The 12229-nt window shown below is 46.8% G+C and overlaps 1 protein-coding gene across 1 annotated transcript in view; it reads left to right on the top strand.

Annotated features, from left to right (window-relative positions):
- Positions 1 to 12229, top strand: part of FRMPD3 (FERM and PDZ domain containing 3) — a 66540-nt gene that overhangs the window by 7681 nt on the left and 46630 nt on the right. The window contains exons 3-4 of the mRNA XM_055393424.2: positions 150 to 195; positions 10207 to 10311. Coding sequence (XP_055249399.2) covers positions 150 to 195; positions 10207 to 10311 — 151 coding nt within the window. The remainder of the gene's footprint in view (positions 1 to 149; positions 196 to 10206; positions 10312 to 12229) is intronic.

Genomic DNA, 12229 nt, shown 5'->3' on the forward strand with positions numbered 1-12229 from the left:
CGAGGCAGCCATGCAGATATTTAGATTGCCCACTGTCCTAATCCATATACCTGAATGCAGCCCAGGGGAGAATTCTGGTGTTCCTTCTTGTGCTAGATGAATACCCAGTGCATGATACACTACTCTCCTGTTCCCTCTTCTCTCTGTAGGAGCGCTAAGGAATTCATCGTTCTTACAGTTCTGCACACTCATCAGGTGAGTGAGCCTCTTTGCCATCCGCCCTTCCTCCTGATTGAGACAAGAGCATCCCTATGTTGGAAAGTGACAGTGATGGGAGAGGGAGATGGGAGAGACTAGGACCAGCATTGTTGTGAGCCAAGGATTTAGGAGTGAACTTGAAATTGTACCTTCTGAACATCTTGTCTGTGCTCACGCCCCAGACCTGAGGATTTTGAAGGGCTCCGTAGTGCTGTGTGCTGCCCTGTGTGCTCTGCTTTCCCCTGCTTAAGCTACCCCACCACTGCCCCAGTTCCAGACATATTTTCTACCTCTTTTTTGCTGTGTCCCATCAAAATTTGCCTGTCCAGTGTCCGATTCCATCAATCCTTGCAAACTGTGGGTGCTAATCTTATCCATTCGTTCCTACAGGTATATACTAAATGGCCTACGGTGTAGGAGACATGACACTCTATGTGGAGGATTTACTATAAAGTTGCTGGGGCGGTACAGTTGGACAAATAGGTTCATCTTTGTCAAGGTTTAGTTACTAACTGCCTATGTGACCTTGGGCGAGTCAGTTCCCTTTTCTGAACCTGTTTCCTCGTCTGTAAATTGAGGGATTTAGACTAGATCAGTGTTCCCCATGCTTGCCTGATCATAATAGTCACCAGGACTATTTATTAAAAATGAAAGTCCCCAGGCCCTTCTCAGAAGTTGGAATCAAGAGGCACTGTGTCTGTTACTAGGTCACATCCTCATAGTAATCTTTGTGGGATCTTAGTTCTCTGACCAGAGGTCAAACCTGTACCCTTCACAGTGAAAGCCTGGAGTCCTAACCACTGGACCACCAGGAAATCCCTGATTTTTTTTACTTTTTAGTTTGATATCATTGTAGATTCACAGGAAGTTGCAAAGCTAGTACAGTCACATCCCTGTGTATCCTTTACCCTGTTTCTCGCAGTGGTTACGTGTTACATACCTAACAGTACTGTATCAGAACTGGGACACTGACGTCGGTACAATGATGCGTATGGTTCAGTGTTACACTGTCACATGTGTGGGTTCATGTATCAACACAGTCAAGATACTGGAGAGTTCTATTACTGAAAGGATGCCTCGTGTTGCCCTCTTATGGGGCACCTACTCCCCACCCTCAATCCGTGTCAACCACTAATCTGTTCTCCATTCCTGTAATTTTGGCATTTCAAGAATATTATATAAATGGGATCATAAAGTATGTAACCTTTGGAGATTGGCTTTTTTCACTCTGCACAATGCCCTTGAGATTCATCTAAGCCATTGCTTATATTAATTGTTTGCTCCTTTTTTATTGCTGAGTAGTATTCCATGGTATGGATGTACCACTGTTTAGTCATCCACTCATTGAAGAACATCTTGGTTCCTTCCAGGCTTTGGCTAGCATGATATTAAAGCTGCTATAAACATTCATGTCCAGGGATTTTTGTGAGCATACGTTTTCGTTTCTCTAGGACAAATGCCCAAAAGTGTGATTGTCCAGTCATATACTAAGTGTATGTTTAGTTTATTGAGAACCTGCCAGACTGCTTTCCATGAGAGTTGACTGGTTCACTGCTATATCACTAGCACCTGGAACAGCATCTAACATAGAATGGGTGCTCAGTATTTGTTGGAATAAAAGAAACCTAGATAAAACTCAAGTGTCCAAACTTAGGTGCAGAATAAAGAGCCTAACACTCCCCCCTCTCTGTCCCAACTCTCATCCCAGTGCCCCCAACACCTCTTTGTCATGGCCAGAGTGCTCTCCTTCTCTTCCTTGTACATTTCTTAGTTCTCACCACCCTGTAGACTTCAATCCTTGTTGTAATCCACATCTCTTGTAACACATGGCTCTTTCCTTGAATACCTGCCTTAAGACTTATGTCTTCCAAACATCTTTGCCTGACTAACCTCAGTGAGAGTTTCTAGTTCACTAATTTGTTCATCAAACATTTACTGAATGCCCACTATTCTAGGTACTCTTCCAGGCTGGGAATATAGCAGTGCACAGGACAAACATGGTTCCTACCCTTGGAGAGCTTACATTCTAGTTCTTGGCCTTGTGCCCTCTAAACCCTGCTGCTCCTGCTAAGTTGCTTCAGTCATGTCTGACTCTTTGCTTCTTTGCGACCCTGTGGATTGTAGTCCACCAGGCCCCTCTGTCCATGGGGATTTTCCAGGCAAGAATACTGGAGTTGCATTTACCTTCTCCAGGGGATCTTCCTGACCCAGGGATCGAACCCAGGTCTCCTGCATTGCAGGCAGATTCTTTACCACTGAGCCACCAGAGAAGCCCCTCTAAACCCTAGAAACATAGAAAAGTATGGGTGCACATATACTCAGAAGTGATAGTCAAAACAGTTAGCAACCTATATAGGACGGGCCTTCCAATGAGAATGTAAGCCAGTCACCAGCGGTGGAGCAGAGTCTTGCGGGCCACCTAACTATGCCAGGTGTTAACCATTTTTTGGTTGATCTTTTATAAAGAGGTTCCAGGGGAGAGGTCAGGTGGCACCCAAAAAGCTTAGGGCACAGACTACTTATCAGTCAGTAGGCAAAAATCCCTCAATGTTTTACAACAGGTATGGCCATCCCAGCACGTCCCAACCAAATGTCAGCCTTGCAAAGATGTATATTCAATCCTCATTATTCACAGATTCCATAATTGCAAATTTGCCCACTTCCTAAAATTTATTTGTAACTCCAAAATCCAGACTACAGCGCTTTCCTGGTCATTTGCTGACATATGTGGAGCGTGAAAAATTTGAGTCTCCCAATGTACCTGTTCCCAGCTGAGGTCAGACAAAATGATGCTCTGTCTTGTTTTAGCTGTCATGCAGAGTTGTCCTGAAGATGGAGATGGTAGGGGGCAATGCAGTGTAGTCCAGGAAACTCCGGCTTGGGGACAGGGGGATGGGGTTTGAATGCCAACTCTGATACCTGTTAGCGGGGTGGCATCAGGCAGGTCACTTAACACTTCAGATCCTCATTTTCTCCTGGTGAAATAAAGAAAATTGAATCTACCAGGATGAATTGTTTTTAGAATTTAAGATTATAATCTATGTGAGACACACACACAATCCCCCTAGGAACAGTTGTTCAGTATTCATTAGTTCAGTGTTAACATAACTGTGAATAACAGAAATCAAGTGAGAGAGTCTTCTCTCTTACACTGAAGTGAAAGCTCCTTGAAGACCTCACTCCCCGCAACCACCCAGCAGACGTTACTGTTGTAGCTCCTACATCACGTAACAAGGTAGCAACTTGATATCTCATGGGTGCATGAAGACTGCTGCTTCTTATCAAGCTCTCATGTACAGGCTTGACAGTCTCCCAGAAGACAGTCTCCTCCTGATAGGTTCACGTTGTGGCTCAAGAATCTGTACTTTTAATAAGAGCCACAAGTAAGTAATTCTGATGCTCAGTAGAATCTGGGAAACATTGAACCAGACTATCTTTAAGGCTCTTGCCACTCGTACATTGTGTGGCTGGCAATGGTCTAATACAGTGGTTCTCTACCCTGGCTATACATTAGAACTTTCTGAGAACTCTTAAACATATTGATCGTTGGGCACTAGCCCTGACCAATTGAATTACAAGCTGTGGGGATGGAGCCCAAGTATTGATCTTTTGGAAAGGCTCCCCAAATGATTCTGATATGTAGCCAAGGTGCACGGTCTAATGTGTAGTCTCTTTCAGATGGCATTTTCTTTTGAAGAGAGTGACTCTTACCGCAGCAGACTATTGGGGAGTATTTTGAGCAGCCACAGGGATCCTTTCCCAGGGACCCTCAAACAATATTGCATAGGTAGCCACTTATTAAGTCTACATGTATTTAAGAATGTTCTTTAATCTTTGAGTGACCAACTATTCCCCATGATTGACTGAATATGTATTAATTTCGGTACCCTTAGACCTTGACACGTCATTTGTCCTCAATAAATATTTTAAAATAAAGTACTGACTGGTGACCTAGAACAGTCCTGGCAAAGCAAGCAGACAGTCCCTTCAAATGAAACTAGTTTTCTGGTTCTGCGAACAGCCTGTACCCAGAGAGTCTCAATCCCCTCTGCTTGGAGCCACCTGTCCAGAAAAAAGCCAAAATCATGGGAACCATTGCAGAAGAACTGGTTTTCCATAGAGCTTCTTGAGTATAGGGCCTGGCAGACAGTAGGTACTCAATTCCTATTTGCTGAATTGATGAATTAATTAAATACTAGCCCCCGCAATCAATGACTATCTTCTCTTCTGTGCCTCCTCTGTGCTTGATGCTGGGAGAGACACAGTAATGCAAAATGTCACCTCTTCTTTTACAACCTAGTTGGAGAGATGAGTGATGGCTATGTAGATTCACAAAGGAGGACTACAGGAAATCCAGGGAGGGGAACAGCAAGGTTGGGAAGGGGTTCAGGCCTAAGGTAGAATTTGAGCTAGGTTTTGGAGATGACATTTATTGAGCAAGAGGGACACCAGGGGCCCCTGAAGGGTGGGGATGGTGAAGAGACAGCATGATGTAGGCACAGAAATGGGAAGAAGCTATGGGCAGAATAACTCGACTAGGTGACTGATGGGGAGTGAGGGTTATGTGTGGTTTGTGAGGGGCCTTGAAATCCAGGGAGAGGACATGTTCCCCTGTAGGCAGTCCTGAATGCAGGAAGGAAGGACCCTTATCAGTGGGCCCCTGGAATCAGGATGGCCCTCCATAGTCCCAGGCTCCCACAATGGTTGCTATGGGAATTGTTTATAAGTAGGTTCAGGTGTCAAAGAAAATGAGGCAGCAGAAAGGGAAATCGGGAGGCTGTTAAAGCTTCAGGAACCTGAGCTCCATGTTCTTAAAATCCTTTCACAATTATCAAGTGGGGCCCTATTGTACGCTTAAAACATTCGGCCATATACCTGATATGTGAACACAAGCCTGAAATCTGTACTAATAGAGTCACCAAATTAAAAAATGGTCAAAGAATCACCAGCTGCTGAATTCAGTCCTGAGGGAGAAGGCAGACTCTCTCCTCTATTGCTTATTCCACTGAGCTGCTGGCTTCATATTTACTTCAAGGGGCTTGCAATGGCCCCAGAGGTGCTTAGAAATTCTAGTCCCGTGTTTCAAGCCAAAATTCGTTTTTGCCAGAAAGGGTGCCTGTTGCAAAATGAGACTTCCAGCTGCCTAGAGGAAAAATGGGGTCAGTCAAGAGCTCAGATGTCCCAGCTTTAAGGTACTCAATTAATCTATGCTTCGTGGATTAGGACATTTTCAGCAATTCCTAGGCACTACCCTCTCAGAGAGTCTGACCTTTGAAGTCTGAAATGGGCTGAGAAATCTGTGTTTGTTTTGTTTTTGGCCATGCCGCTCTGCTTGTGGGATCTTAGTTCCTGACCAGAGACTGAACCTGTGCCCTGGCAATGACAGTGTGGAGCCCTCACCACTGGACTTCCAGGGAATTCCCAAATAAATCTGTGTTGTAATAAGCATTTCCTGGTTATTCTCAGCATCAGGTAAGGTTTAGAAACAGTGAGTGAGAGTATGCTAATGAGTTAGTGTAGGAGTCTGTGGACTTCTTCTGTAAAGGACCACAAAGTAAATACTCTAGGCTTTGTGCTTCCCCAGGGGTTCAGCAGTAAAAAATCTACCTGTAATGCAGGAGACATGTCAGGAGCCACGGGTTCAATTCCTGGGTCAGGAAGATCCCCTGGAGAAGGAAATGCCAACCCACTCCAGTATTCTTACCTGGGAAATCCTATGGATAGAGGAGCCTGGCAGACTACAGTCCATGGGATCACAAAAGAGTCGTACACAAATGAAGTGACTTAGCACACATACATGCAGACCGTATGTGGTAGTACAGAAGTAGCCATAGGTAATGCAGAAATGAAGAGAATGGCTGTGTTCTAATAAAGCTTTATTTACAAAAAAAAGTGGTAGACAGGAGCTGGCCCACACGGGCCCATAATCTGCTGGCCTCTGAAATGTGTTCTTTACTCCTTCCAGGTACCACATTTGAATTTGGCCCAGGGCCTTCCCAATTCTTAACACTTTAGTTCAGATGGGCCACGCTAGTATCAAGAACTTCAGGCCCCATAGTTGCACTTTGAAGATGCTTTGGGACAGGGCAACCTTTGAGAGCCGCTCATGTCACACTGCAAGGCAGGCATCATCTGTGTCAAAGCACAAGGCTAGACATGACTCCATGACATATAGCAGAGACCAGCTGGCAATGAGTGAGTCACTGTCAGTGATCGAGGCTGAAGACTGAGAATAGGATGGAGTCTTAGAAACCAACAGGCAGGGTTCAGTGAGGAGTGAGGCACAAACAAGCTGAAAATGGCTGTACAACAGACACTGAAATAACTGAAATCCTTGAAAATACTGGCAATCCCACTTTCTGATTTTGCTCCTATAAATATCTGAATTTTTTGTTGTTGTATCTCTAGGACAGGAGCTAATCATGGACTTTTGGTAGAGATAGCAAAGAGGCTGTCCCCTCTGCCTATTGGGTACCAGTTAGGGTTCTTTATTTGTGCAAATTCATTCACTGGGACCAAGATAGAACCAGACCGTTGAACAAAAGACCAGGAATGGACTTCCAGCTTCAGTCCACTGCCGGGGATTATATAGCTAATCCAAGACTCAGAAAATCTAGGTTCTGGGTTTTGCTTCTATACTCAATTATTTTGATACTTCGAATAAACCATAGCCTCTTCCCTGGGCTCCATTTCCTATGTAAAAATGAAGGGCAGACTACATGGCCCATTCAGGTCTCTAGAGATGCCTCATTCCACACTGTGCATGAGGATATTCGAGAACAACAGATGATCACAGAGAAAAGACAGGGTGACTCTCAGGTGGAACAAAGAGTTCCCCTACCTTGTGTCTGGCACCTCCAGTGGAAATGGGACTACTGTGGAGACAGTCAAGCAGAGCTGCCTGAACAGAACTACAGCTGGGACCAGGGCCCAAGAACAGATCTTTCTACCTCGCCCCTTCCCTTGCTCCTGCCATAGCCCACGCCCCCTCCACCCCCCGCCCCCAGGATCTGAGCACCAAGCTGTGTAACACAAAGGCATTTCTGGACTCCCGTGAACAATCGATACTATAATCACTTTCTGCAACGATCTCCAGCCCTGGATATCCTTGTGCTATATTGTCTGCTGCCAACAAATTGTCCCTGTGGCTCAGGATGAGAAGTCTAAGATTCCTTTAGCGCAGTGGTTCCCAACCTTAGCTGTATTTTGAAATCATGCGAAGCTTAATACCTGGGCCCTATCCTCAGGAATTTGACGTCATTGATCAGGGGTGGGGACTGGGGACTGCTGCTTTGTAAAGCTCCTCCCTCCGGTGTTTCTGCCCTCTAGTCAGGACGGACACCCACTGCCTGAGGTTCGGCTGGACTCGGGTTGAACAGGTGGCTTTCTGCAATCTGCCCTCCATGGGGAATGAGATTGTTGGCTCCGGAAAAGAACACAGCTGGGACCAGGGCCCAAGAGCTGATGAGGACGTTTGTTTCTGGTGTGTCTTTATCTTAGGGCCCTGCCCTCCTGTGGCTGATCTGGTAAAAAGAATCTCAACTACAGCATTAATGGCAGAAAATTGCTTAATGTATTGCCTTCCCAGCTGGTGGGGACCCTTCAGGGCTGGGAACACAAAGGAATGCTTGATTGTAGGGCTCACAGGCTGTGTGGCAAGGCTGGTAGTGGTGGTGGTTTGAAAGAGCCCCAAACCTGATTTCCTCCTTCCTTACTGGAGAGGTCATGCTCAGAGAGGCAGCTGGGGGCTGCATCAGGTAGGGCCTTGTGCATGCATGCATGCTAAGTCATTTTAGTCATGTCCGGCTCCAGGGGATCTTCCAGACCCAGGGATCAAACCTGCGTCTCTTATATCTCCTGCATTGGCAGGCACATTCTTTACCACTAGTGCCACCTGGGAAGTCCAGGCCTTGTAAGCCATGGCAAAAACTTTGGATTTTGTTCCACCGGAAGGTTTTGAACAGACAGGGTCTGACTTGCATTTAAAAAGGATGCCTCTGTCTGCTGTGTGGAAAATAGTACCAGAGGCCGGCGGCCGGAGGAGGGAGACTAGTTTGGAGTCTCCTGCAAGAATACAGTTAAAACGTGATGGAGGCCTGCACCAGGATGGTAATAATGGTGCTACAAGCAAGTGGACTCTGCCTAGATTCTGAAGACAGCACCAAGAAGTTACGCTGATGGATCAGTTGTGGGAGGTGAAAAAAGAAAGGAATCAACTGGAAGACTCTACTGAGATGAGGAAAATGACTTCCCTGGTGGCTCAGACGGTAAAGAATCTGCCTGCGATGTGGGAAACCTGAGTTCAATCCCTGGGTGGGGGAGATCCCCTGGAGAAGGGCATGGCAACCCACTCGAATACTCTTGCCTGGAGAATTCCATGGACAGAGAGCCTGGCAGGCTACAGTCCATGGGGTCACAAAGACTGAGCAAAACTGTTCAAAGCCTTCTGGTGGAACAAGATCCAAAGGTTTTGCCATGGCTTACAAGGCCCTGGGTTTCCCAGGTGGCACTAGAGGTAAAAAATGCCTGCCAGTGCAGGAGACATAAGAGACTCAGGTTCGATCCCTGGGTTGGGAAGATCCCCTGGAAGAGGGCATGATAACCCATTCCAATATTCTTGCCTGAGAAGCCCATGGACAGAAGAGCCTGGCAGGCTACAGTCCATAAGGTCGCATAGAGTTGAGCATGACTAGAATGACTTAGCACGCACACATGGATGCACAAGGCCCTACCTGACGCAGCCCCCAGCTCCCTCTCTGAGCAGGACCTCCCCAGCTCCCTGCTCACTCAGCTGTGGCCACACTTGGCTTCCTGACTGTTCCCCATGCACCCCAGTCCTCCTCCCACCTCAGACACTTCCTTATTCTGTTTAGAAGGCTCTTTCTCCAGATATCCTCATGGTTGTCTCTCCCTCTCTTCCTTCAGACCTCTGCTTAAATGTCACCTCCTGAAAGAGGTCTTCCCTGCCTGTCTTGTCTAAAATGACACCCCCACCACTCTCACCATCACAACTTCAATCTCTGCTGTAGTCCCTCACTCTGCTCAATTTTTTCTCATAGCCCTTATTTGCCTCCTAAGAGGTGTTTCAGTGTTTCTTGTCTGTCTGTCTGTCCCTGCTAGGATAAGCACTCCTTGAGGCTAGAGAGTTTTGTCCATCTTATTCACTGCTAGATCCTCGTCACGTGGAACAGTGCTTGGCACAGAGTGGGCCCACCCAAAATTTGTTACACGAATGAATAAATGCCCCAGAGACATGAGGGTGCCCCTCACTAGGACTCCTGCATTTTCTCAAATCCACAGTGCACCCAGGAAAGACTCAGTTTCCAGCATTTGCTAACCATGTGTCCTGCTGAATTTGTGGGAGTTTTCAAAAACGAAGAGAGCCTAGCTGATTGTTTGAGTGTTTCTTACAGAGTTGGATGAACAAAGTAGTAGAAAGCCTGGAACTAGGAAGCCAGGACACCTGGGTAAAATCTCTAATGTCTCTTCTGTCAAATAGTGTAGAAGCTGTGGATAAATCATTTTGGCATGCTAGGCCTCCTTTCTTCTGCATCTAAAATAATATTTTCTATGAACCTCCTTCCTAGGGGCAGGACATATCTTTGAAATGAATAAGATTATTTCCGTAAATCCTTTGCAATGTTCATATTCAGATGTAATGAAAACCACCATTTAGGTATATCTCACATTAAGGAAACCAAATATATAAAATTTCAGTGTACATTATTACAAAGAATTTTTGCAAACTCCCCTAGGCCTAGAGCATTAATAATGGGATTCAATTTACTCAAATTCGATTCATGCCCAGCTTACTCAAAACATACCAGTCATCTCAGGGAGCACTTAGCACATTGTCTTGCACCTAGTAGGGAATCAATACTTATTTATTGGCTTATTGATCCACAAGGCAAAGGGGGGTACCCACACTGAGACGTCTGAACTCCATGCAGCAAATGTCAGGTTTTCTCCAAGGGTGGTGAACTCATGAGCCCTCTCTGTTTTTTCCAGTCCCCCAAATCTGCCTTCATCAGTGCGGCAAAGAAGGCCAAGCTGAGATCCAATCCTGTGAAGGTCCGATTTTCCGAGCAGGTGGCAGTTGGAGAAACAGATGCAGTAAGTGAGCTTTCACCTCCTCCCCTCATCCCTTGGCCAGAGTCAGCCAGGCTGTCGAAGTATCCCTCTGGGCCAGTTGCTCATCTGCTGCTCCTCAAAGTGGACAGCATTATGAAGGGATCAGAATGGGTACCTTGGGGCTCTGGGTGGGAAGTGAGTGAGGGGTGTGTGGCATCCAGAGAAGCCCTGGGCATTGTGGGGAGAAGGAATATATATCAATTAACTCAGAATCCTCATGGTACTTCAAGAAATTTCCATCTCTAGCACAGTACTCAGAACAAGTGCTCCATAAACATCATTTGGCTAATTGATAGAAACAGGAAGGAAGTAGTGGTTTTCTGAAGATATGGCAAAATTGAGCCCTCGGCATGTTGAAGTGATCCTGCAACTCCAGGTCTCAACTGGAGAAGACTGGGCAGTGAAGGGCGAAGCAGCCTAGGCGAAATGATATTGACTCTCATTAAGTCACAGAAATTTTATTCATATTAGATACCTGCTGTGTTCCCAGCACTATAAGGGATGCAAAATAGACACCTGTTCCCTGCCTCTGGATTCCTCTCAGTGATGTTGGGAGAACAGGCAACTCAGATTGAGACAGTATAGAATCCACTGCTAGGTGGTAGGATTTTGAGGAGCAGGTGATGTTTGACCACCCATGCCATGCAGCAGCCAGTCTGCAGGGGTCATGGCCAGCCCACTGTCTTCCTTGCTGCCTTGTGGGGTTAACATGAGCTGAGCTGTCTGCTTCAGATAAGCAAATGAGAAGAGGTGGGTGGAACACATAAAGATGTGTATTAGGCGGCCATGGATGATAACTCCAAGTCCTCTAGGAGTTGGCAGAAGTTGGTGATATCCCATGGGGGTTGGTGGAAGGAGGCCAGCAGAGCTAACAGGTGCTGTGTGCTTTCACAGGCTGTCATGGACTGGGCTCTTGGGAAGCCCATGGCATTTCTGTAGTGAAGCGCAGCTGCAGCTGAGACAAGGTAGGAGGCCCAGCCTGAGTGGAGAATCAGTGGGGCACAGCACCCCTCTAGTTCTTTGAGGCAGAGCCACCCAGAGGATGGGATGGATAGAGGTCAGAGATGTCTTACAACTCAATTTCTCTGACCCTTATCCCCAAACTCTGCCAAGGCCCTCCTCCCTCCCCATTTGAGGAAGACTGTGAAGCCAAAGGGACAACTGGGCCCCACTGGCTGATCCATCTGAATAACTGGTGGCCGGGCTCCATGTCAGTCTCAGCAGAAGAGGTTGAGGAGAAGCAGGGGCCACAGAGAGGAAAGGGAGCTGTGTGGAGTCCTTGTGCGTCAGCTGAGGTACAAATCACTAAGGGTACATTTGTGTCCTGAGCCCTGAACACCCAAAGGAAATGAGACCTGAATTTGGAGAGTCTAGGTGGCGCTAGTGGTAAAGAGCCCGCCTGCCAGTGCCGCAGACATAAGAAAGGTGGTTTGATCCCTGGGTCAGGAAGATCTCCTGGAGGAGGGCATGGCTACACACTCCAGTTTTCTTGCCTGGAGAATCCCATGGACAGAGGAGCCTGGCAGGCTATAGTCCATAGGGTCACAAACAGTCAGACAGGACTGAAGAGACTTAGCACACACGATAGACAGGTGCAGCTTCTCCCATCTCAGTGAAGTGAAAGTCGCTCAGTCGTGTCCGACTCTTTGTGACCCTATGGACTGTACAGTCCATGGAATTCTCCAGGCCAGAATACTGGAGTGGGTAGCCTTTCCCTTCTCCAGGGGATCTTCCCAACCCAGGGACTGAACCCAGGTCTCCCACGTTGCAGGTGGATTCTTTACCAGTTGAGCCACAAGGGAAGCCCAAGAATACTAGAGTGGGTAGCCTATCCCTTCTCCAGCGGGTCTTCCCAACCCGGGAATTGAACCAGGGTCTCCTGCATTGCAGGCAGATTCTT

This window comes from Moschus berezovskii, chromosome X (genome assembly GCF_049115385.1).
Source record: "Moschus berezovskii isolate FMDL1 chromosome X, NW_MosBer_1.0, whole genome shotgun sequence".
Taxonomy (NCBI): Eukaryota; Metazoa; Chordata; class Mammalia; order Artiodactyla; family Moschidae; genus Moschus; species Moschus berezovskii.